General features: G+C 39.7%; 2 protein-coding genes across 3 annotated transcripts in view; one reads left to right on the top strand and one right to left on the bottom strand.

Moving 5' to 3' along the window:
• Positions 1-6,010: 6,010 nt before the first annotated feature.
• LOC132395590 (insulin-like growth factor-binding protein 3) lies at positions 6,011-10,398 on the top strand. The gene is made up of 4 exons (XM_059972418.1): positions 6,011-6,586; positions 7,608-7,825; positions 8,186-8,305; positions 9,658-10,398. Exons 1-4 carry the CDS (start codon positions 6,241-6,243, stop codon positions 9,775-9,777), a joined length of 804 nt encoding a protein of 267 aa, XP_059828401.1. The 5' UTR covers positions 6,011-6,240; the 3' UTR covers positions 9,778-10,398.
• LOC132395589 (insulin-like growth factor-binding protein 4) overlaps positions 10,352-26,629 on the bottom strand; it is a 118,973-nt gene continuing 102,695 nt past the window's right edge. The window contains exons 3-5 of one of the 2 annotated variants that reach the window (XM_059972416.1): positions 26,094-26,281; positions 16,973-17,101; positions 10,352-12,823 (exon numbers count right to left, since the gene is read on the bottom strand). In XM_059972416.1, coding sequence (XP_059828399.1) covers positions 12,661-12,823; positions 16,973-17,101; positions 26,094-26,281 — 480 coding nt within the window. In that variant the 3' untranslated portion in view covers positions 10,352-12,660. The remainder of the gene's footprint in view (positions 12,824-16,972; positions 17,102-26,093; positions 26,282-26,629) is intronic. The other variant, XM_059972417.1, reaches the window with a different exon arrangement.

Here is a 26,629-nt window from a genome sequence, read left to right as displayed (position 1 = left end):
TTAAGGAAGGGCGCCGAGTAAATGGGGTGGGATAAATGGACAAGACAACTGAGCCGCTCGTTTGCTTAGCAGGACTTCTTTTGGACCGAGCGACGAGTTCATCCGAATAACATGAAAATGAAATGTAACATATGGGCTTGTGATTTACCGGGGAATTTTGAAGGAATTGTCTATAGCCGTAAATCTAACCATACACTTTAAATGAGATAAACCGAAATACATACAAATTTATTACACCTGAAACAATGCCCGATCCCCTCTCTTTATTGGATTTGTAGTCCAATCTTTAATTACGTTAACCGGTATTAATTTAGCTTTTTCAAACTCTGCAGTCGTTCACCTCAACAATCCTTGGAGTTCCAAGCATTAAGTTGTAAGTTCGAGATTTGCAGTGTGCGGCTTTAGTTTAGATACAGAGATAACAAGACAAACTGCAAAGATCAGCCAGCAGTTCATTCGTCTTCTGTGAAGCTGGTAGTTATTTGATTGCATTTATGTTTAAAAACATGTGGTCGATGTAAACCTTAGCCTGCGCAAACAAGTAGAAACTATTGGATGGTATGGGGCCAGTTTATTCACAGTTGTTACGTTTTTTGTTGCACTGGAATCTAGTTAACGTGTTTTGAACTGGTGCCTTTATCGTTTTGGGAGACAAAAGTATTTATCAGCAAGGTTCCATTAAGTGGCTGGATTTTGTAAGAGGCAACACAACTGAAGATGGAGATGGATGTTGAGAGCACATTTGAAGGTTACAAGGTGGAGTGATTTGACAAACGATTTCCAGATTAGCGGGGACGGGCCAGCCTCCTGGAGTGCCGGAGGTGGGAGGATGGGGGTCCGTGCGAAGAGCGGACGTGCGGGCTGGCACATACACTGGAAAAGCGGCAGGGGTTACACGATCCTGCGAGGACATTGTTAAGTCTGGGAAGCATTCTGAAAGACTGCGTTTGGTTATGACGTTTTTGTCAGCCAGAGCCAAGATTTTTTTGGGGGAATTCCCCGTCTGTCAACTTTAATATCCACAATATTGTAAAAGACAATGACTGATTTTATGCACTTCATTTAAACAACCCTTCACCCACTGAACTTTACTGGACAAGTTACCCTGCTTTTGTTGTTGAGAAGTGGCTGTACTCCTGTTGTGTGTCAGACCACATGGCCTACCTTCAGTTGTTGCCTGACATAATGTTGGCAATAATTCTGAAAACAGGAAGTATGAGGATCTCTCCTCTCCCAACAAGGATAAGGTTAGATAGATAATAATTTTGATGAATTTTAATCTGCATCGGTTGGAATTTACAGGAATGTCAAGGATTATTGAGTTTGGGAGGGAGGTCTGAAAATCAAAGTTTTGGATCAAAGGGATGGTAGCAGACAGAATTTATAAAATGGAGTTTGTTTGCCCTCGCCCATGCCTCAGCCACATTGCCACTGACAGCATGATTATCAGAAGGAACAGTACTGCTAAATTCAATCTGATCATGCAGACATAATTTAAATACATGTTTCTGGCAAGGTTTTTGTTTGGTGAGTGACAGGGGAATTTTATTTTTCCAGAGAAAAGTTTCACCAACTTATCCACAGGCCGATTTTGATAATTAGAAAACACAACAAATAGTTTGGAGTCAAGTGCGCTGGGTGAAAATGAAGCTGGGTATCGTTACAATGCTTGCAGATGATTTTTGAGATATCAGAGAAGAACCAACTCCATTAATTGCAGTGAACATTTAATCAACGTTTAATTATCTGATTCTGACATGAGAATGAACAAACAAAAATGGACATATGGGAAATAGAAGATTTGTATTTATGACTTCTAATATTTTGAATAAATCTCCTGTCAGTTAAGCAGTTCTGAATTGCGGTCTCATCTGTAATGAAAGAAATGTGGCACAAGTAATCAGAAAGTGACCAGTTATACTCTGTTTTAACAGTATTGGCTGACACTGAGAGAGTGTCACTGCATTTCTGCAAATAGATTCATGGTATATATTGCATTCAGCAGGTAGTGGGGAAGCTACAGCCTGCATTTTATTGTGTGACCATTTTCATTGACTAATATTAGCTCTGAGAAAAAAATGTGAAATTCCTGCGCTCATCCATAAATTACTTCTGGACACAATTCTCTCGATATTTGTAATTTCCTCCAGCCTTTCAGTTGCAAAAACATGTTATTGATACTTACTTATTAATTGTATGTTTTAGAGGACATACAATAATGGTGGGTGTAAGGAATTTTCTTGCTGTTCAGGCATGATTACAGTTAAAAATGGATCAGGCTTGGGGCTAAATAGTTTACCCTGTTCCTATGTTTCCAGGTTCTTTCCCAGTTTCATCATTTTTATCACTGATGTTTAAGCTACCAACAGAAGCCTGCAGTTCTTTCACAGTATGCAAGACTGTATTTTGGTATGTGTGACACATCTTTCACAGAACTCTTCTATCTTTGCATGTCCCTCTCTTCATTTAATATTTTCCTTACAGTTCACCCTTTGAGTAAACCTCAACGTCTCCTTGTTTGGCTTATGAATATGGGATCTAGGAGTAGGAGTAGAAAAGCAGGCCTCCAAGCCTGATCTGGTATTCATCAAAATGATGGCTATTCTTCTGCTATGCCAACATTTTCCTGTATATTTCCTTTAATAATGTTTCCTTTGATATCCAAAAACTATTCATTGAAATAACTCAATGGTTGATTCTCCACACTCCTTCAGAACTGACAATTCCAAAGTTCATTAACATTAGTATGAAGAAATGTCTTCTACTTTCTTTCCTAACTGGTTTGAGTCTGTATCCTTTGGCTCTGCATGCTCCAGACAGGGAAACACCCTCCTTTCCCATCTAGTTTGTTGAGCATTGAAAACATTTTAAAAGCTTCATTGATTGGTTTGGCTCATGTAATGTTTAATTAAAATTACCCTTATGATTAGTTGATTTGAGACAGTTAAAGGATTGACAGAAAGGGTATTGTCAATGGACAAGGCTAAAGTCTACAGATTTTTTGTGGAAAAATAAATGGATTAATTGAGCCAAGTCCCCAAAACACTTAAAAATGGTTAAGAATTGTATCCTATCCAATTAAAAATGGGACATGATTTATAGCCAAAAACTTAATGATAAATGGAGAGAATTTTGGAACATAATTCTCCTAACACTGGTAACAACAAATCCCAGAATCATGCATCATTACTTTATCTGTGTGAACAGTATGCAAGACAAGTTTTCCCAGTGAATTTCGGTACATGTGACAATAATAGAGCATTACCAATATCAGTACTAAGAGAAACCAAATATGAGTTTATAGCCACGTTAGTGAGTGAAAAACAGCAGTAAACACATGTACATTCTGGAAATGTTCAGCAGGTCAGGAAGCATCAGTGGAAGCAAGAAGACAAAATTGCAGCTTGAAGTTACTACCCCCAGCTAGCACCCTGTTGACTTTAGCCAAATGATTGGGACCTACAATTGAATATATTTATTTTACCATTGTTAAATTATGAGCACAGGGTCTCAACTCATCAATGACTTTTGTAACAGAATAAACCACCAGCATCCATTATATTCTTTCATCTAGATTTCAGCAGCTGATTTTTTTTTCCTTGGAAGAAGTCATGTTACTGTCAAAGACTTGTTACCTTTTAAAAGAAGAAAGATGCCAGCAGGAAGATCAATGAAGAGCAGACTTCAAATTGGCTAAACACCCCGAGCTGACAGCTGGCAGTTGGATGTGAACAATATTGGGGGGTGTGAGGGTGAACTATAGTTAAAGCCCATCGCTGGCTCAATGCTGACAGTTGTGCAATCTCGAGTCGTGAATGTTCTCCTAAGGGGTTGTCTATTGGGCGTCTGTGGAGGCCATTCAGGGATCTACATAATTCTGACCCAGTGTGGGCAAGAGTAATTGTAATTGGTGCCTATGGTTAGTGTTTGTGTCCTTTGGTTCTTCATCCTCCCCTATCACAGCTGTTTCTTGTTCTCTGCGGCATGGCAGAAGACGATCCCACGTAGCACAGCTCCCTCTTGAACAGATTTCCTCCAGGTATATCTATCGCATGCAAGGTCTTCCCTGTTTTTAGAAGTAATGTTGATTTTTTTTTCAGGCTTATTTTGATGTTATCTTTGAATCCTGTTCCTCCAACTAGGGGTCTGCTGACCTTCCATCAATCGGCAATAAAGGATCTCTTTGGGTTGCCTCGAGTGAAGCATCCAGATGACATGGCCTGCCCATCACAGTTGGTGTTGCTTTATCATGGTGAAGGTGCTGTTCATGTTGACTCCAACCTTTACACTGGTGTTCATGAGTCCGTCCTTCCAGCCGATCCTCAAAATGTTTTGTAGGAATCTTTGGATCTATGGAAAATCCTTATGAGTGTGCTGGCACTAGTTAGGTTTCCTTGCACCAATCCTACTCTGGGCCAGCCCTGAAATCAACTACGAATGGCCCAGCACTGACCCCCCCCCCCCACCCATTTACACCGACCTGCCATGTTCTAAATGCTCCTTGCATACTTTCATTTGTATAGAGCCTTCTTAATTTACATGTAATTTAAAAAAGGCCTTTTTAAAAAAAACAAAAAGTCATAATCAGCAGTTTCATTTAAACGCTATCATTTGGGTGAAGTACTAAAAGTATAGACTCGGGAAAACTGGAATACGAAATTGCCTATTAATTGTGCAGCATTTTCATTGTATTCGGTTGCGCTTTTCGCCCTTGCTTGCATACAATTGTCACACCACGGTTTGCTTTGTGTTTGCAGGATTGGGCCAGAGGTACGATTCGAGTGGCAGGGAGTTGTGTCAAGGCAGGGCGGCAGCGTGCAGCAATGTCTGCCAACGTCTTTGTGTTCTTCCCCTTGCATTCACGAGTTTGGCTAGGGTGTGCATGGTTGCTAAGACACGCTTTAAACAATCCAACTCGCCTCTCCTTGGCTGTCTTGCTCGACTTGGAGCACACGCGAGCGGTCAGATTCAACCCTCCCCCAAGCCTGTAAGCAGCTTTCGCAAACGATTTAGCCCTTTCAATCAATTCGCACTTTTTGGCAAAAAAAGTTGAGAGGCAAAGAGATTTGCAAAGCAAAACTCTCCGAACACGCCAATTAATCAATGCCGTATATAAATAAAACTTATGTGAATATTCTTGTATAGCAGAAGTGAATTGCATGCTTCTGTTGCTCTCTGCATCAAGACACCCTGCAAAGTTTCTCGTAAATCGCATTACTAAACTTGAGGAATTGCATAGTATCTTATTCGGACCATTCTTTAAAAAGAACGGGCAGAAGTATCGACAGTTCGCAGCGACCCCGCTGGCTCAAAAAAAATCCGATCTCGCTATCTCCGTTCGAGCAGATAAAAGCGAGTCGAATGTGCAATTAAAGGTGTACGAAATCTGAGTCAACGGGCTAGATTCAACTGGTTTTCCAGCCTTTTACTGGCAGTGTGTGTATATGTGTGTGTGACTGAAACTACGCTTTAAAATGAGAGTTTCAATTATTAAAAGGATAATGCAATTGGTCGATGCAGAATTATTTCGTCTGTTTCAGGTGGTTGGAAGTCTAGATTAACGTTCGACTGTGGCCAGACTGGATCCATCATCTGCAAATAACCAACTTTATTCAGGTTCCTGTTTAATCTCCTCTGTTCTACAGGTCAGTATTGCGATTGCGTTGTACAATAAGATGCACGCATTCTCTTTGTTTTAAAATGTGCTTTAATTGTATTGCAGACTGTCGAGACTTCGGAGATCGAAGCAAAAGTAATATGGCATTGTGAACTGTCCAGGGTGTTCTGAAGTCCAAGACCGCGCTGGCACTAGTTATCCGTGTTCCCCGGTGGCAATGACTTGGGCGACTTTTGGAGCGAGACAAGCAGGGAGTGCGAGGGGCAAACAACTGCCCCGCCCCTAAACCTGTATTAGCAAATAACTAACGGCGTAAATCCAATGGGAGGCGAGTGAATTATTCATATTCCGGGGGCGGGATCTCGCCTTTTCTGATATAAGGGAACCTGCATTCACTCTTGGTTTCTCGGAGTCGAAGAAAGTGCGAAGGGATAAAGGTTATTTTTTTAAAAGAAAAGTAAAATAAAAAAGGCAACTTTCGTACAAGTTCGGTTTGAATTCAGCGGAGCAGTAAACTTGTTTTTCTTTTCGTCCCCTTTTTTTTGTTTTTTTCAATTTTTGTGTGAGGAGCTCTTTGCAAAGTGTCCGGCTCCCGGCCACCGCTGCCTTCGATAGGAATAACCATGGTGTACGCACTGTGTGTGCTGGCCGTGGCTGCGGCCAGTGTGAAGCTCGCCACCTCATTGGGACCTGTGGTCCGCTGCGAGCCGTGCGACAGCCGGGCGCTGTCGCAGTGCAAGCCGCTGGTGCAGAGCGACTGCGAGCCGGTGAGGGAGCCCGGCTGCGGCTGCTGTACGACCTGCGCCCTCCGCCAGGGGCAGCAATGCGGCGTCTACACCGAGCGCTGCGCCTCGGGCCTCACCTGTCTGCCGCGGGCAGACGAGAGTAAACCTTTGCAATCGCTGTTGGAGGGCAGAGCACTCTGCACCAACGGGACAGCTAGAGCTCGCATCTTCCAGAACGTTGCAGGTACAACATTATGCACTCTTACTCGTTTACTTTAGTTAATTGCATTCTCTTGCAACTTTGCTGTTGCTTTTGATGCTTGACGAAGTGAAAGGTGCAGACAGCAATCATGAATACAATATTCATCTATGTTCAGGTTATTTTATTAGGGCAAAAAATGTATTGAACTGGAGATCCATCGATTGCATCACTGTTTTGTCTGGATGGTTCCAGTCTGATGCCCAATCTGCTCCTACGCGCTAGGAAGGGGTTGCTGACCCGCGGGCTATGTTTAAACAGTAGCTTCACTGTTGGGGTTGGAAGAAACGGCTGCATTGCCTCTTTTAAGTAAAACAGCGTCTCTTGGCCTTTTCACTGGGGAGAGAATAGAGACGATTGTGTTGGTTGCTATATATTTCTGAACTTAAATTCTACATTGAATACCTTCATTTTTTTAACTTTAAGAATGCGAACAGATACGTGATGCAGTGACCGCTTTCATCTTAGGTGTATTTTAATGTAAGTTTTAAAGTAAATGGGTTGTTCTAAGATGGGTATACACGTGGAACGACCTCTCTACGTTCATAGTATAGTTAAAATTCGTACTGCATCCAATAAAGTTTGGTCATGACTGATAATACAACAGTTTGCAATTAATTAAAAAAAACAAAGCTGGGTACTGCTAGAAAAGATTAGGATCAGAATAACTGCAGTCTCAGTTCTCACAAGGGCATACATAATACAGTGCCACTGGTAACGTTGCTAACACAGTTAATCTGAGCGTATATATTGACGACGGTAGTTTTCCACCAGCCGGTGGAAAAAGGTATCGCCGCGTTTGCTGCCAGGCAGTGATCCTCTTTTAAAACCCGTACAAGGACAGTCTGGGAGCAATTAAAGTACAACGGTGAAACAAAACTTTCGTATATTTTTTCTACTTCCACCCCTCTCTCAGCATGCATTTTAAGTTGTAAACGAGATTCCTTTTCTGTAGTAGGACTTCTGCACCAAACCTTGCTAACGTGCCACCTATTTTTACATGCAGGAAATGTTAACCGTTCTGAGGAAGAAAGGAATGCCAGTAACTCCGGGAATGAGTGGAGTCCTAACACACACCGAATGCAGGAGAGTAAAACTCAGCCTCACAGGAAGCTGCTGAGGAAGGAAGCTTCTAGAAAATCCCAGCTGTACAAAATTAACAATGAAGCAGAGAACACTGAAACTACCAACTTTTCTTCAGAAATAAAGCATGACACCGAATATGTGAGTGAGCCTTCTCTTAAATTACTGTGTACTTTGAACCTATCGAACCTGAAGTTTCCTCTAATTTCAAATTTAAATGATACACCTGTACTGACTTCATCAGGTCTCTGTAGTTTCACTCCATCAGTTCTGATTTAAAAGTAATTATTTAACACGTACACTCACAATTTCATAGCAAAATCAATAAAATCATTTGTAATATTAAATAAAAGGGGCTATTCCAGTACATCCAGCATTCAATAGTCAGTTTTGGTCTAAAAACATCACATTTTAGATTTATGTAATTAAGAAGAGTGAACGATTTTAATTTGTGAGTAGCAAAAACTCATGAGTGTTCTGCCTGTATTTTTTTTTAATCAGGGTCCTTGTCGGAGGGAAATGGAAGATATCCTAAATAATCTGAAAGCTGTATCCATTCTGAGCCCCAGAGGTGTATACATTCCAAATTGTGACAAGAAGGGTTTCTACAAGAAAAAACAGGTTTGTAGACTCTTCCTCAACAGTGCTGTGGGCACTGTTAGCTAATTTTATGTAAGATCTACCTGTTGGCATCCAGCAAAGGAATCACACTGTTATACCCTTGCCAAATAAAGTGCAATGATCACAAGGCAGATAATGTACTGACCCACATTCAGAAGCCAGTGGAAATTTATTTACTGCATCAATGCAATCTATTCCTCTTCCTTATCTCTGAAAGCGGTTGATAGATTTCACATTAGACTTATTTTGGGCATGTTTCAAACACGTACACAAAAAAAAGGGTTTTTGGAGAATTTTGCAAAAACAATGCCCAAGTGTATCCCTAATATTACGTGAACTTAGTTTGTGTGGGGTCATGAGTTATTCCAGCTCTCCCGTATTTGTAACATTTTGTGATATTGCTGGTGAGAGGGCAAGAATTAAAGACCCTTCAGCTCTGAATGCTGAAGAATTTTTTTTCACTTGTAAGTAATGTGATAGTAAATGTGTGAGCACGGTCTAACATTTCAGTTGCTGACGTGCTGTAGAGCACAAAAAATTTTTATTTGAAAATGTACAAAACCTATGCGGGCATTTCTGAATGGAACTGCACTGTTTTTGTTCCAAATGAGTTAGCAATCGGAGTAGAGCATTAATCTTCTTGGGGTCTCTTCCACCTTTCAGCCACACCTTGTCTGAAGTGCACCTCACTCCTTTTATTTGCTTTGGTTCCATGAACCTTAATATCCTTACTTGTCAGAAGTTTATCAATCAGTTTTGAAGTTGTCAACTCAGCAGCCTATTTGATCAAATAGAGTTAGTGCTCTCATTCTTTGCTGCTTCAAATTTAGATTGATTCCTTTTGAAACTGAACAAAGTGAATTGCCCATTGGGACAGTGAATTGTAGTATTTGAACAACATAACTTGGAGCTGAATTTTCATCTAGACTAGGCTACGTTTTGATATTTCAACAAAGCTATTTAAAAATCTGTATCTTTCAGTGTAGCTGCCATCTGTTGATACAATTGGCTGTTTAAATTGTTGCTTCAACTAGAACAATGCTTCAGAAACTTTAAATGTAATCCACTAAACTTGATGCAATCTACTACAGTGTCCTGTACTATATTAGAAAGTGAATTTAAGAGGTAGTAATCTGTATAACACCCAACTCCATGAGGTACTGGTGCTGTATCTGTTAACCTCTTAAATTGTTAAAAGCTGCTTAGGATTTACACTTTGGAGGGGTCAATATTAAGATCTGTTTTGTTGTGTCTCGAGAATGTTGTATATTGATTAAAGTTATTTTCCTTTTAAGAATTAAAGTATGTAGTTTGTTCGATCTTTGACCTTTACTTTTTTTCTCTCAACACAGTGCCGATCCTCTAAAGGTAGGAGAAGAGGTTTCTGCTGGTGTGTGGATAAATATGGCACTCAGCTGCCCAGCTATGACAGGAATGGGGAATTGCGCTGTTACAGCCTTGAAAGTAAGTGAAGAAGCCTACAGCTCCTGTGGACTCTGCATGTGTGTGTGAGAGAGAGAAAGAGAGAGCGAATGACAGACATTGATCGAACAGAGACCTCAGAGCATCTGGCAGTAGGCATGGACAGCCTGTGTTCCAGAGTTGTGAGATCTGCTGCCAGCTTTGGTTGGGAGAGGAGGCTTTCTTCAGCCCAGATGATACAGCTGAGTCCTGCCACATATTCTTCCAGCTCCCTGAAAGAGTGGGAGTTTTCTAATTCCCAAGAAATCTGCACTATAGTTCCCAAGGAAAAGGCACTTCGGAAAGGAATCAGGGAATCTCCACTTGACTATTTAAGAACAGCCTGTGACCAATTTGATCCTGACAGACTTTGTGCTCTTATGTAAAAATAATAGTGTATGCTACTACATATTTTGAGATGTCTTGTTCTGCAGGTCTGAAACAGGAACCTAGCCTTCACGGGTAAAACTTTCTATAAAAAATTTTAAAAGGGCTTTTGTTCTTTTTTAAAAAAAAAAGCTTTCATGTTACTAAAGTCATATGATCTTTCCTTAAATGAAATGAATATTCTGTTAGAATATGGTCTGTATTTAATATAATTATGTTTTTTAATAAACATTATTTAAACTGAATGAATATGACGCATTGTATTTTCTACAGCAACAAGCCAAAAGATTAACATGCATCACAATATTACAAAAATCATAAATTCACTCATCCATTCTTTAATTGTGCACTGTAATTATGATTTTCTAAATAAAACTGAGATGCATTAAAAAGACAACAATGTCTAGAGAACAATTCTATCATTAGTATATGAGAAAATGTGAACAAAGGTGCGAGTGCCATCTAGTGGTTACAGAGCATACACCATCACCAGGAAATCCAGCAGGTGCAAGAACTTAAATTTTCTCTCCCATTACATTCTGCAGTCTTTATGGGTCAGTACATCTGACATAACTATCATAAAAGTACCTATCTGTAAAATATACACTGTTATTTCACCAGATGGGTGTTACATATTTTGAGGAAATAAATTGGCAGCATTATTTATGAAATTCTGAGATTTTTGTTTCTGATTTTAATATACAAATTTTGTTACATTAACACTGCAATAAAGAAAGCAAAGTAGAAGATTATGTTCCATTTATAACTTCTGAGTTATAACCAGATGTTTATGCTAAAGGTTACAGGATTCAGAATTTTTATTTCATTCATACTGCAGTGGCAAAAAGTTTCTGAACAGACTTGCATCAGTAAATATGTGTCTGAGTATTGAAGTAAAATGCGTTACAATCAATAATAATCATTACAAAAATAAACGCTGTAATTTCATACCTCATTAGAAGTAAGCTTAAGGCTTTGCTTCCTGTTTGGGGACTAAGTGCAAAGAGTTAACACACTTCAAAATTTGAGATGCAAGTGTAATTGTGTACCAAAGATGAACTTCTTTCACAATTAACCTTAAATGCATTTGTCAATGTTAAACAACTTCTCAGCATGAAATGAATTTGTTTTTCTTGCTTAGTACTAAATATCCCAAGTATTGTGTTTGTAGGATTATGCAAAAGGAAGAGTACAGATGTCATAATAAATTAAATCTGAACCTTCAACAAAAATTACCTGCAGCTAAAGTAAATCTTATCAATGTGGACTTTAATAAGTTATTCAACAAGGTGCCTCATTGTAGGTTCCTCCAGAACATTATGCATGGCTGTTTGGATTCAGAATTGGCATGTCCAGAGAAGGTACAAAGACTCAACGAGTTTTTCTGTCTGGAGGTCCATGACTAGTCTTCCACGGGGATCTATACTGGGAACTCTGCTGTCTGTGAAATGACTCTGATGAAGATGTGGAGGGTGGGTTTGTAAGTTTGCAGTTGACTAACGGTTAGATGGCGTTAACGGTTACTGTGCATCTGGAGTATTGCATTAAATTCTTGTCACTCCATTATAAGCTTAGGAAAGGGTGCAGAAGAGCTTCACCAGGATGCTAATGGAAGTAGAGGGTATATTGTTTTATTTGGAGCTGCAGGACAACCTGAATGAAGATTATGAAATTATGAGAGGTAGGGTAGCTTCATCTAGTATCTAATACTAGAGGCATGTATTTAGGTTGAGAAAGGGAAAGGTCAAAGATGTGCAAGTCAAACTTTTTTTTACACAGAGTGGTGGATATCTGCAATGTGCTGCCAGGGGTGGTGGTGCTGGCTGAATCAATACAGACGTAAGAGTCTGTTCAATAGGTACAGGAATGTGCGAAGAATAGAGGAGTATGTACCAAGGGCAGGCAAAATGGATTAATTAAATCAGGTATCATTAGAGTAATTAATTCAGCATAACATTGTGGGCTATAGGGCTTGTTCCTGGGCTGTATTATTCTTTGTTCAATGCATTTGAAAATTTAGACACTTTCATGTTTTTGTTTAATTAAAATAACATCTGAAGTGATGACTGGAAGTGTGAAGAGGAGTCGATGACTAGCTAATAATGACTGCAATTGCATTTGTGACATCAGTCTCAAACATTCTTATTTTCCTTTCATAATCACAATAACTGTTATATTCATACCTACTGACTTGCAGTGGCTGCTTGAATATTGCTTCTCTGACGGAAATTTAGTGAGGCATTATTCACGACAGGAAGATCTTCATGCATGCTACTTCGTGAACTACATATGCAACTAGCAACAGTAGATAATTTCACTTGGCACTTCACATACATGTCATCCTAACTGTTTGATTTCCTTAAATGCAATCTCAAAACTAAAAAAAAGCAGGAAATAAATAGCTTATATTAATGAAAGATAACTGTAACCTTCCAGATATCATCTTCAAATGCTGTGGGGTAACGTGTGGAAAAAAAAAGCAAAGATGTTAACATCTCATAAGTTTCTTAAGATACTTCAATTATTTGGTTCTGTCGAAGCTGGAACATGTACGTCGTGCCTGTGACACTGGGGATCACCTCTGACTTCTGGAGACCCTGGGATCCTCTTTCCAGTCCAGCGGTGAACACACCAACATCTTCCACGTTCCCCATCCAATGACGACTCACACTTTTAAAACATTAATACACAATATTTATTGTCTTCTTTGTGGGAAGTAGATAAAATGTTCATAAAAAATTCCATTCTCAAATATAAATAGCAATGTAACTGCCTAAAATAGTAGTACAAGATAACAGTATTTGTGTGTTAAAGGGGTGGCTGACTGGACAATAATATATTCAGTTTTAGCACATGATTCAAGGCCCTTCTGTTTTCTGCCCACAATAACCAGAATGGAACGGACTGGCCCTCAAATCTGATCCGCACAGTCAGATAAAATACAGACGTTGTGTGAACCAGGACAGGAACCAATATCGAGCTGGCAATATGACACTAAACTTTTGGTTTAGTTTTGACTGAGAGTGAAAGTCAAGCAATTGCCTATTCAGTTTAATTAGACAAGAATATTCCTAATAAATCGAAGCAATAATTTCCCACTGTGTGGTTTCCAAACAGAATGATGCCACCCTTCTTCATGAACCTACCTGTTGAATGGCTATCCCTAGGCTTCTACCTTGTTTTAGGTATCCACTCATAACCAGAAAACATTCTATAACGCAATGCTGCCCACTTCAGTACTGAGTTAATAGTTTGCCAACCATGAGTAGGAACAGACATATATATATATGTGATGTTTGGTAGTAGGTACAGATAAATGTATAGACATGTTGGAGCAGAGTGCAGTGGAAAGATAACAAAAATGGTAAGATTCTGAACAGTAATGGAGCAAAATTAGAAATAAAGAATAAATGATCTTTTGAAACGATCTGTTCAGGATGACACATTGATGAACTGTGGACTTTGAGAATATTACCTATCATTTTAGATATTAATCTGAAGAAATAGTGTTTTGACTCTGACCTCATCCAAAAAGCTAGCACTCCGATGGAGTAATGTTTCTTTGATATTAAAAGCAAAATAAATAATGAACCACATACACAAAGCACTGGATGACTTCAGCAAACTGGAGCAGCATTTGTGGAGCAAATGAATAGTTGATGTTTCGGGCTGGAAGCAATGAGAGGAAGCCACTATAAAAGGGTGGTGGAAGTGGAGCTACGTGAGCTAGTGGGTGATAGGTGAACACAGGTGAGAGGGGGAAGGTTAGAGAGTGGGAGAGTGTGAGTGATTTGAGAAGCTTATAGGTGATAGGAGGAAGAGGCAAAGGGCTGACGAAGATGAAATCCGATAGGAGGTAAGTTAGAGAAATCGTTATTGATGCTGTCAGGTTGGAGACTGAGAAAGGAAATAAGGTGTTTCTTCTCCAAACTGCCTTCACTCTCATCTTGGCAGTAGTGGAATCTATGGACAAATACAGTGCCTATAAAAAGTATTAATCCTCCCCCCTTGGAAGTTTTCATGTTTTATTGTTTTACAACATTGAATCACAGTAGATCTAATTTGGCTTTTTTTTTGACACTGATCTGCAGAAAAAGACGCTTCCATTTCAAAGTGAAAACAGAGCTCAACAAAGTAATCTAAATTAATTACAAATATAAAACACAAATTAAATCCACTGTGATTCACTGTTGTAAAGCAATAAAACATGACAATTTCCAAGGGGGGGGGGGATGAATACTTTTTCTAGGCACTGAATGTCAGTATGGAAATTGGAAGTAGAATTATAACGTCGGCTACCAGGAGATCTTGGTTGTTACAGCAGATAGAGTGAAAGTACTCAACCAACTGATACCCCAGTCTGTGTTACATCTGGACCAGGTCGCACTGGGAGAACCAGATGCAATAAGCAACCCAAATGGATTCAAAAGTGAAGTTCTGCCTCACTGGAAAGACCAAGGCTCTGAACTATAAAGAGGGAGAAGATGTAGGGACAAGGGTAACATTTAATGCAGTTGCAGGAATAAGTTGCCTGGAGTGTGATCGGTGGGGAGAGATGAACAGAGTGATCCCTATGGAAAGCTGAAGAGGGAGGGAGGTGAAGGTGACCCTGTTAGTGATATCCCACTGGGGATTATGGAAGTTGCAGAGAATGATATTTTGGATTCAGAGGTTTGAAGCCGGTAGGTGAGGCAAGGGGACCCCTAACTCTGTTTTGTCAGTGGGGGAACAGGGTGAGAGCCACCATGCAGGAAATGGAGGAGGTGTGGGTAAGAGATGCATTAATAAAACTAGGTTTCTATGGTGGGTCTTGAACCCAAATATATTTTGATTCAGAGGCAATAGTACTATCATAAGGCAGATCACAGCCGTCAGTTAATTGGATTCCTTCTGTGTGGTAATATTTAAAGTTCATTAACTACACCCAGAAACCTCCACTAGGTGGTGCTCTAGTCTTCAGAACAAGCGGAATAGACGCTTTGGATATCTGGCACGCATGCACAATCAGGATGTGCATCTGAGCCCGTGAGTCTCTTGACAAATGAGCTAAAACTTCCATGTCATTCTCATCGCCACCTGAATAAGTGTAAGGAAAATTATGTGGCTACAAACCTGAACTCACATTCTTTAAACTTATGGAGGAGAAATCAAGATCTGTGTGTGCATAGTCTCTAAATTGGTAGCCACAATGAAGAAAGTTCCACCCTCGGAGTGTAGCAACCTTGAATTACTTTATGATGGCTGGGGATACTGACTCAGGGATTTGCTGTCAGTTACTATGGACAAAGGATTTATTTACTGTCTCAGCATATTTCATATTTATATCATTTTCATTTTCCAGGAATTGTTTAGATGTACAGTTACTGGAGGAAAGAAAAGCAATTTGTCAGATTCCAAATGATGAGATTTTCAGGGAAGTGCTGCACCAAGATAATTACAAATTTATTGCTTTACAGTGCTACCTCAACAGTGCTTGTATAGTAAAATGTGACTTGGTAAATTTTGGGAGCAAACTATTGTATTTTCAAGCTATTTCCAAGCACATATTATACAGCATTTTTGTTTTTATAAAACATTGCTTCACGTGCAGTGTTGTACAAAATGTAGAGTAATATCTGCAAGTGCATTAATGGCGAGTATAAAAACGTCTTTGTTGTATGCATGATTTTGCTGCAAAGGAATGCTTGTAACCACTAATGTGCATTAATGGCTAAGAATGAATGACAGTTAAGTGTTAGAACCCCAAAGTCCACCCCCCAGCTCCCCACCCTTCTGTGCATAAGAAAAGAAATGGCAGAGAAAGCTGCATTTTAAGTGCAAATATATAGGATTAATGTAGATAAAAGCCTGATATAGTGGGCCAAAAGGCCTGTTTCTACGTGAATCTATAACTCAATGAAAATGGAAAGAGACAAACAATAATTTACAAAATGTGTATAGCATAGGACAAGACCTGGGCAAAGTATTACTCCATAGTATTATAGGGGAGGAATTTCCTTCAGAGAAGTCAGTGAGATGAGAATTCTGAGGAAGATCGTTATCCATATAGATTTGTATCCACGATTTCAGGAAGATGTCACATGACAGAAACAGAACAAAGCTGCAAATGTAACAAAATATAAACAGCAGGCTCACAGTTTGCTGGAAGAAGCTGATTACATATTGCTTCTGATGAGGTTTCTAAAAAGACTAATCAATGCACAGGCCACAGTACCTCAAACATTGCTGTTATTATTCCTCCATAGGCATTGTAAGAAAGAGATCAAAAGAAAGGGGTTCCTCTGGAAAGTGAAGTCCATTAAGCCTAACCCTCTGATGGTCCTATTCGGTATTGATGCAGGACAAGATATTAAGATGAAGGCATCTGATTTACATATTTTGGCCTTTAGCTCTCTTTTCGCTAGGAGGGCGCTTTTGTTTAAATGGAAAGATGTTTGTCCCCCTACTCATGCTCAATGGTTATGCAACGGTATGTCATGTTTAGAGAAGATTCGTTGTTCAATTTCTGAATCTCGTCAAGACTACATTGTGGGGACCTTTTCTGAATTATTTTCAAAATCTTTAATTCATTGTTTAAACTCAGATGTTGTCTATTATTAATTTTTATTAATTGAGAAGGTGTTTGTATTTTACCTTCTTTTCTCTTTAATAAACAACTTTGGTCTTGGTAGGAGTTAGATTCTTTTTTTTGTAATAAATTAATATATTTCAATATAACTATTGATTAACTCACATGAATATGGGGTAATGAGATTGTTATTAGGAACAGATTTAAAGTAATTGGTAGTTTTAAAAAATATTTTAAAAGACTCTGTGTACCTGCTTGAGGTTGTAGAATCCTCTTTTATCACAGTTGGGAATGTGAAACCTGTAGAGGTCCTCATTAGTACGCTGTTGTGCCTGGATAATCCTGTCAATTGCTCGCTGCATTTCCTCCTGACATGGCCCCTGGATAAAAACAGAAGATTATTATTATGACCTTTTCCTTCTAAGGCAATATATAATCATTTCTCCAAAACAGATAGTGAAATTATAAATGCATTTTTACTCTTTCCTGGTTAAATCTGATTTTTAAGTTCTGTAGTATATTCCATTTAACCAATTAGTTTATTACTTAATTTATTTAGAGATACTTTCTGCCCTTTCTGCCCTATGAGCCACACCACCCAGAAATGCACTTTTTTAACACCAGCCTAATCACAGGACAATTTACAATGACCAGTTGACTTCCTAACCCATATGTTATTGGACTGTCTTTGGAAACCAGAGCACCCAGAGGAAACCCACGCGGTCACGAATAAAACATTCAAACTGCTTATGGACAGCGCTGGAATTGAACTCGGAATTATATTAGATAATCATTGATATCAAAATCAAGAATTCATTATAGTCATGCCATCATAAATTGGGAAAAGGTGGGCCATGTCTGGAATAAAATAAAGTTATCTACTTGAAATTTGTGGAAATATAAATAACAAAGTTGAATGTTTCAGCAAGATCTTAGAGGATTTTAAAATTTATTCAGAAGCAAATTAAAGCAGTACTATGATTTTCCAGATGTCAACAGCTTTCAGTCTTTGGTGTATAAGTATGATAATCTTACAGACAAGCTTCTGCAAGGTTGGATGTCCATTCTGGGACCTGTCTTTAGATAGCGTTGACGTGGATAGGCTTTTTCCATTGAGAGTTGGGGAGATTCAAACAAGAGGACATGATTTGAGAGTTAGGTGGCAAAAGTTTAGGGGTAACACGAGGGGGAACTTCTTTACTCAGAGAGTGGTAGCTGTGTGGAATGAGCTTCTATTAGAAGTGGTAGAGGCAGGTTCGATACTGTCATTTAAAAATATTGGATGGGTATATGGACAGGAAAGGAATGGAGGGTTATGAGCTGAGTGCAGGTTGGTGGGACTAGGTGAGAATAAGCATGCGGCATGGACTAGAAGGGCCAAGATGGCCTGTTTCCGTGCTGTAATTGTTATATGGTTATATGGTTATCTTAAGATTACATGACACAGCAGCAGAATTATGCAATTTGACCCATCGAATTCCATAGCTCATTTATTATTCTTCTCAACTCTATTCTCCACCCTTCTCCCTGTAATCTTTGTCACCTTTATAATCAAGAACCTATCTACCTCCTCCTTAAACATATCCAATGCTTCGGTCTCCAAAGCCATCTGTGGCAATGGATTCCACAGATTCACACCCTCTGACTAAGAAATTCCTCCTCCTCTCTGTTCAAAAGCAAAGTCCTTTTCTGAGGCGGTACCTTTGGGTCTTAGACTCTTCCATTATGGGACACATCCACTTGATGTCTGATATATCCAGGCCTTTCAACAGTACATTTGAAGTACATCTCAAAGAGATCTACCTCATCCAGCTTGCCAACAATTTGTTTTTCCCATTACTACAGCATCATTTTCCAGCAAGTCAAAGTCCACTCTTGCCTTTCTTTTACTCTTTATATATCTGAAAAGCTTTCAGTATCCTCTCTTTTAATATTGGCTAGCATATCTTCATATTTCAAATTTCCTCTCCTTACTGCTTTTTGAACTGACTTCAGATAGTTTTAAGAAACTTCCCAATTCTCTATTTTCCCACTAATTTTAGCTATATTGCATGGCCTTATTTTTTTGCTTTTTAATTTTATTTGACTGCACTTGTCTGCCACAATTGCCTTATCCTCCCTATAGGATGCTTCTTCTTCTTTGGGATGAACTGATCCTGTGTGACTGCCTCCTGCCACACTTCCTTTACGCTTACCTGACTAAGCTGACATATGTCAACATCAATATACATGAGATCATCTAAAACTTTGTCTTCCAGACCTTAATGGTACCAAACCCACTACCATTGTGCTCACTGACCTTCACTGGATCCTAGTGAATAGCACTTCTATTTTAATTGCCTGGTCCTTGTTTTCTAATCCCTCATAGATCTGTCTCTGTAATCTCTTCAATCCCAACAGCCCTCTGAGAATTCTGTGATGCCATCCTGCTCATCCTTAAATGTAATCACTTTGCCTTTAGCAGCTATATATTCAGTTGCACTGACACTGAATTTGGTACCCCATCCTTAAATATTTCTGTTCACTGTTTCTTTAAGGTACAATCTAAGATCTGCTGACTAAACTCTTAATCATCCACCTTAATATCTCCTTTAATGGCCTGGTCAAAGTTTGCTGTGAAGCACCATGTCCTGTTTTACTATGATGCAGGTGCTTTGTAAGTACTAGATGTTGCTAATTTTAATCCTGTAGTTCACTTTTATTTTTCATTCAGGTGATCATTGCAAACCATTAGTGCAGTTGTAGAATCAACTGTTCTATTGTCCTCATGTATTTTTTTAAATTACTTTTGCTCCCCATCCACATCCACTGCAAACATTGTGGTGAAGATCATTGTGTTACATAGAAATACATGGTTTGATCCAGTAACTCTGAAAACATGGTGAGTCAGGGTGGCATGAGAGTTGAGAGGTAGAGATGGGGATTGCAAGACAGAAACAGGCCTATTGGCCCATCTAGGCCACACTGAACTGTTGTCCTGCTCATCAAAGTAAATGCATTATCAAAGTATGTATATGTCAATATATGCTACCTTGAGATTCATTTTCTTGTGGGCTTTTTCAGGAAAATAAAGAAAGGTAACAGAACTTATGAACGACTATACATAAACAAAGACTGACAGACAACCAATATGCAAAAGAAAACAAAATGTGAAAATGAGTAAATAAGTAAACAGATACTACCGAGAACATGATTTGTAGACTCTTTGAAAGTTAGTCTGTAGCTTGTAGAATCAGTTCAGAATAGAGATGAGTGAAGTTATCACTGCTGGTTCAGAAGCCTGATAGTTGTGGGGGTTGGGGGGTGGTAACAACTTCTTCTGAACCTGGTAGTATGAGATCTAGTCCAATTGACCGTTACCTGTATCCTAGCCCTTCATACCAACCCCCATCCATAAAGATGCCATCAGAGAGTGGCAACTCTTTATGAGCAGCTCCGAAGGGAAGCATCAAGTGTTCATATTTACTTCTCCTACAGCTGAAATCTACAGTCACAGCCATGGGTACTTCAGAAAGCCTGAAATGGCTTACGATGCCTCAAAAAAGTGGTATTCATCATTAAGGACCCTCACCATCGAGGGCATGTCCTCATCACTACCATCTGAGTGAAGGTATTGCAGCCTGAAGAGACACTGTCAGTGTTTTACGAATGTTGTCTTCCCCTCCTCCATCAGCTCATGAACACTACCTCTCTATGTTTGAAATTTTTGCACTATTTATTTAATTTTTATTGTGATTTATATTATATACTATGTATTCCACTGTACTGCTGCAGGACAAAAATACATCTCATAACCTACATTGGAGATAATAAACCTAATTCTGATTGTGACATATCCAAACTTCTCCTAAATATTGCAATCAAAATCACAACCATTACTTCTACTGGCAACTTGTTCCATACTCGCACAACTCTGAGTGAATAAGTTTCCCCTCAGGTTCCCCTTAAATATTTTCCCTTTTGACCTTAACCTATGACCTCTAGTTCTAATCTCACTGAATCTTAGTGGAAAAAGCCTGCTTACATTTACCTTATCTTTTTCCCACATAATTTTTATTTCTCTTCCAAATCTTCCCTCATCCTCCTATTTTCCATGGAATAAAGACCTAACCTATTCAACTTATCCCAATAATTTAATTCCTCAAGTCTTGGCAACATACTTGTGAATTTTCTCTGTACAATTTCAATCTTATTGACATCTTTATTGTAGATAGGTGATCAAAACTGTACATAATTCTCCAAATTTGGTCTCACCAATATCTTATACAACTTCAAATAGCATCTCAATTTCTTCAGATTCAGATTCAGTTTATTGTCATTTATAAACCACAAATACAATGCAGTTAAAAAATGAGACAACATTCTCCGGAATGATATCACGAAAAAGCACAAAGCAGACCACACAAGAAAAACCACATAGCGTTTGGTAATCCCCAATCCAGAGTCCGGAGAGGCTACTGCATATGGATATCGTGCTACCATCTTAGCACGTTCCCTGGAAAGGAACTACAAACCCATCAGACAAAACTAAAGCTACAAGACCTACACAAAACCACATAGTTGAATATAGATATAGATAACATATAGTTTCTGTACTCAAACCTTTGAGTTATGAAGGACAATGTGCCAAAAGCTTGTATTACAAACTTATTTATGTATCTGTAAACATGAGGAAATCTGCAGATGCTGGAAATTCAAGCAACACACACACAATGCTGGTGGAATGCAGCAGGCCAGGCAGCATCTATAGGGAGAAGCACTGTCTACGTTTCGGGCCGAGACCGTTCGTCAGGACTAACGGAAAGGAAAGATAGTAAGAGATTTGAAAGTAGGAGGGGGAGGGAGAAATGCGAAATGATAGGAGAAGACCGGAGGGGGTGGGGTGAAGCTAAGAGCTGGAAAGGTGATTGGCAAAAGGGATACAGAGCTGGAGAAGGGAAAGGATCATGGGACAGGAAGCCTAGGGAGAAAGAAAGTGGGAGGAGAGCACCAGGGGGAGATGGAGAACAGGCAGAGTGATGGGCAGAGAGAGAGAAAAAAAGGGGGAGGGGGAAAAAACTAAATATATCAGGGATGTGGTAAGAAGGGGAGGAGGGGCATTAACAGAAATCAATGTTCATGCCATCAGATTGGAGGCTACCCAGCCGGTATATAAGGTGTTGTTCCTCCAACCTGAGCGTGGCTTCATCTTGACAGTAGAGGAGGCCATGGATAGATGTATCAGAATGGGAATGGGACATGGAATATTAATTCCTGCAGTCATGTCCTTTTGTCCTAGACTCCCCTACCATGGAAAATAACTTTGCCATATCTAATCTGTTCAGGCCTTTTAACATTTGGAATCTTTCTATGAGTTTCCTCTCCTCATTCTCCTGAACTCCAGGGAATACAGCCCAAGAGCTGCCAGATGTTCCTCATACGACAACCCTTTCATTCCCAGAATCATTCTCGTGAATCTTCTCTGAGCCTTCTCCAATGTCAGTTTATCCTTTCTAAATAAGGAGCCCAAAGCTCCAAGTGTGATCTCATGAGAGCTTCAACACCACATCCCTACTCTTAAATTCTATTCCTCCAGAAATGAATGCCAACATTGCATTCACCTTCTTCACCACTGACTCAGCCTGGAGGTTAACCTTTAGGGTATCCTGCACAAGGACTCCCAAGTCCCTTTGCATCTCTGCATTTTGAATTCTCTCCCCATCCAAATAATAGTCTGCACATTTATTTCTTCCACCTAAGTACATGACCACACACTTTCCAATATTGCATTGCACCCGTCTAGTACCACTCTCCGGCTTTTTCTGCTAACTCAATGTTGAATCCAATTTACTACTTCATACTGAAAACCAAGCAACCAAACCCTCGGGACCAGTCAAAGGCCCTGCTAACATTCATGCAATCCAGATATGGTCCATGACCTCACTACTGTTACGTGTCGCCTCTATGGATTCTGCGTCTGTCTCCCAGGTGCAAAAAAAAAATCCATTATGGTCTGTGTCATCTCTTACAGCTCCATGCACAGAAAACCACACTGATCTTTATGTGACCAGTTCTATCCTACATCTGTGGAAGCCCTTGGGAATCTCATTCACCCTACTGTATATGTCAGAACAAACTCATACCTTTTTTACTCATCCCAATTTCCCTCTCAACTGTTCTCTTGCAGTTCTTTTAATTGTCAACCACCAAATTTATTTATTTCTGCCCATTGTTGATATGCACCAGTTTCTTCTTCGCCATGACTACAATACTGTTTGGAAACCAAGGTTTCATAAACCTGTTAGGCTTGCTTTGTACTCTAACAGGGACATACAAACTGGGTGCCAGAGTAGCATAATGGTTAGCGTGGCACTGTTTCAGCTCGGGGCTTTGGAACTCAGAGTTCAATTCTGGTGAGATCTCTAAGGAGTCTGTATGTGCACCCTATTATGGCTTGGATTTCCTTCAGGTTCTCTGGTTTCCTCCCACAGTCCAAAGCTGATCATTAATTGGTTATTGTAAATTGTCCTGTGATTAGGCTAGGGTTAAATCGAGGGTTGTTGCGTAACAACCCCAAAGGGGAAGAAGGGGCTTCTCCGTGCTGTATCTCAATAAATACATAAACTCTATACTCCCAAAACTTGAGTTTTGAAGACCTCCCATTTGCCAAGGTCTCTCCTCCACTCCATAATGTACTGGTTAGGCACAGGAGTACGTTCAGCCAGTGACTCATTCCACCGAGATGTAACACTGAGCATCATAGGAAGTCATTCCTGCCTGTGGCCATCAAACTTTACAACTCCTCCCTTGGAGTGTCAGACACCCTGAGCCAATAGGCTGGCCCTGGACTTATTTCCACTTAGAATAATTTACTTATTACTATTTAATTGTTTATGGTTTTATATTGCTATATTTCTACACTACTCTTGGCCTTTACTACTGTAATGAAATCCAGTTTCCCTCGGGATTGATAAAGTATGTCTGTCTGTCTGTCTGTCTGTTTACCGGAAAACAGCCAGTCCCAATTAACACTTGCCAGACCCTCTCTGATGCCATCAAAATTAGTCTTTCTCCAATTTATAATCTCAACATGTGGACTAGTCCTATCTTTCTCTATAATTATCTTGAAACTAATGGAATTATGATCACTAGCTCTACTTCTGACACCTGTCCTGTCTTGGTCACTAATAGTAGATCCACTGTCATACTCTCTCCAGTTGGACCTTTTATGTATTGATTAAGGAAACTTTCCTGAACACATTTGACAAAGTCTTACCCATCCAGTCATCTTCCAATATGGAAGACCCAGTCAATACTTGAAAAGTTAAAGTTACTTACTATCACCAACTTATTTTTCTTGCAGCCATCTGCTGTCACTCTTCACTTATGCTCCTCTAAATCCCACTGAGTGTTGGGAGGTCTATAATATAATCCCATTAATATAGTTGTCCCTTTCAGATTCTTCTGTTCCTTCTAAATAGCCTCAGTAGATGAGCCCTCTGTCTGTCCTGTCTGAATACTGCCTTGTACTGAGAATGAACCTTTAAACTTGTAGATGGTATTAAGTTGTTGAGTATTTTGGCTGAAGTTAAGTGAATGACTGAGTATTTTCTTGCAGGAGACTCCATTGTATTTATTTTGTCAATAGATTTTTAGCACAAATCTAGCTAATGCAGATTCGGACATTATCCAGCTTAGTTTAATTTTCACTAGGGCCCCCTCTATTGGCTTATTTGTTGATAACAAGAGAAGCAGCAATCTCTTGTCTCCATAGCTGAATTAAATCTGTGATGAGATCCATTCAGGAACTCCAGCATTTTATTTTATTTCTTTAGAGATACAGCACGGAGTGGGCCCTTCTGGGCCAATGAGCTGCCCAGCAACCCACCTTTTTAACTCTAACCTAATCACAAGACAATTTACAATCGTCAGTTGACCTACTGACCGGTACCATCTTTGAACTATGGGAGGAAACCGGAGGACCCGGAGGAAACACACTTGGTCACGGAGAGAATGTGCAAACTCCTTAGAGACGGCGCCGGAACTGAACTTTGAACTCTGATGCCCCAAGTCCTAATAACATCATATTTTCCGCCACCACCTCATGGTTTTTTCTGCATTATTAGGAATAATTGAAATCTGCAATCTTTGTGTGTAGATTTAAGTAATCCAATCTGTTAGTGAAAAAAACGATGAAAACAATCCCTTTTTGAAGATATCAGATGTTTTCCTAAAGGATCAATAAAGCCTTGGCTATTTGAGCACTGAAGTCACTGACCTCTCTGTAGCCCATTTTTCTGAGAAGAGCATGGAAAGAGGCATAGTCAGAGGCAAAAACGTCAATGCAGTTCCACACCACTGTAATTTATCTACTAAAAACTATACCATAGCAAACTTATTTTCCATTGACCATTTACACTTTGATTGATACAAGATACATTAAGTGAAAGGCAAATTGCAGCACTGATTGTGATCTGTGCATTGATTCTCAATGTCAGCTTGGTTACTTGAGTACTTAAGTAGCACCTCGCCATGCACAATTTAAAATTAGTTTTGACAAAAATGTGGGATAGAATTAATAATAACCTGGCTGAAAATGAATCAACAGAAACAAACCATCATGGAAGTGTTTAAGGGAAACCTGACAGAATGTTTCAGGAGGTGATAGATAGAATTGATGAGAATAGTGCAATCATTGTGGTGCACAGCAATTTTCAGAAGGCCATAAGGTAAGATGCCATATTAAAGACTTGTTAGCAAAGCTGAGGCGTGAAAGACATGGTGACAGCAGGGACATGAATTTGGGTGCCAAAGTAAAAGATGCAGAGCATTGTGGTGAATAGTTGAATGAAAGAAGGTGGCATTCCTTAGGAATTGGTGTTGTGGTCATTGCTTGCATAATAAATGACCTATGTATGACAGGCCACGATTTCTGAATTTGCTTTTGTCTCAAAAGCGGTAATACAAACTGCAAAAATAAATATGATAAAATGCAGAAGGATATAACTGGATGGGTGGGCAAACATATAGTAGACATAAGAGGGGCACCAGAAAGAGATGATAGTTAGGTGAGGAGAAGAGATGATGGCGGGGAGTCAGAATGAGGAATGGAAAAGGGAGAAGTCGTGGGGCGGGGGGGGGGGGGGGGGAGAGATGACCAGAAGTTAGAGAAATTGATGTTCATGCTGTCCTCGTGTTTGCTCTAGAACATGAGGTGTCGCTCCTTCAACCTGAGAGTGGTGTCATCGTGTCAGCAGAGGAGGGCATGGTCTGACATGTTGGAATACAAATGGGAAGTGGAATTAAAATGGTTGGCCACAGCGAAATCCTGCTTGTTGTTGATAGAGCAAAGGTGCTTGACAAAGCGGTGCCTCAGTTTACAGCGGGTCTCACCGATGTAGAGGAGGTGCACTGGGAGGACCAGGTACAGTAGATGATCCCAACCGACTTGCAGGTGAAGTGTTGCTGACTGGAAGGATTGCCTGGTGAGGGAGGAGGTGAATGGGCAGATGTGGAATTTGTCTGCTTGCAGCCAGTGGTGGCTGGGGTGGAAGGTAAAGGTGTGTTTGATGGCTAGGATCCTGTTGGTGGAAGTTACAAAGAAAGTTAATAGAGATAGGAAAAAAAATATTTATTATTCAGCATAAGTTAAAATAGATTCTACTTCAGCCTTCAAGTAGGAACTTACAGGAATACATAAAAAGAACTAACGGATGGAAATAGTGAGTTGCTCAGGTAGAGATAAAGCATGGACATGATGGGCCAAATGGCCTCCTTCATTCCTGTAACAAGTCTATGCTTTCATTTTAGCCACAGACTCTTCCAATCAAGAAAGAAACATTTTATATTGTGGCACAATAGCTTGAAAAACAAATACATTAAAAAAACATAAATGGATTTATATCGCAGGAATATACAGACAGGAATTT

This window comes from Hypanus sabinus, chromosome 6, assembly GCF_030144855.1.
Source record: "Hypanus sabinus isolate sHypSab1 chromosome 6, sHypSab1.hap1, whole genome shotgun sequence".
Lineage (NCBI taxonomy): Eukaryota > Metazoa > Chordata > Chondrichthyes > Myliobatiformes > Dasyatidae > Hypanus > Hypanus sabinus.
Note: the sequence above shows the minus strand (reverse complement) of the source record. Positions and strands in the feature narration are given on the sequence as shown.

What these genes read in the sequence shown, in the direction of transcription:
- LOC132395590 (XM_059972418.1), top strand. Translation starts at nt 6,241, where the DNA reads ATGGTGTACGCACTGTGTGTGCTGGCCGTGGCTGCGGCCAGTGTGAAG. An exon ending in CATCTTCCAGAACGTTGCAG is followed by an intron (nt 6,587 to 7,607) that starts GTACAACATTAT and finishes TTTTACATGCAG; the next exon opens with GAAATGTTAACCGTTCTGAG. An exon ending in TAAAGCATGACACCGAATAT is followed by an intron (nt 7,826 to 8,185) that starts GTGAGTGAGCCT and finishes TTTTTTAATCAG; the next exon opens with GGTCCTTGTCGGAGGGAAAT.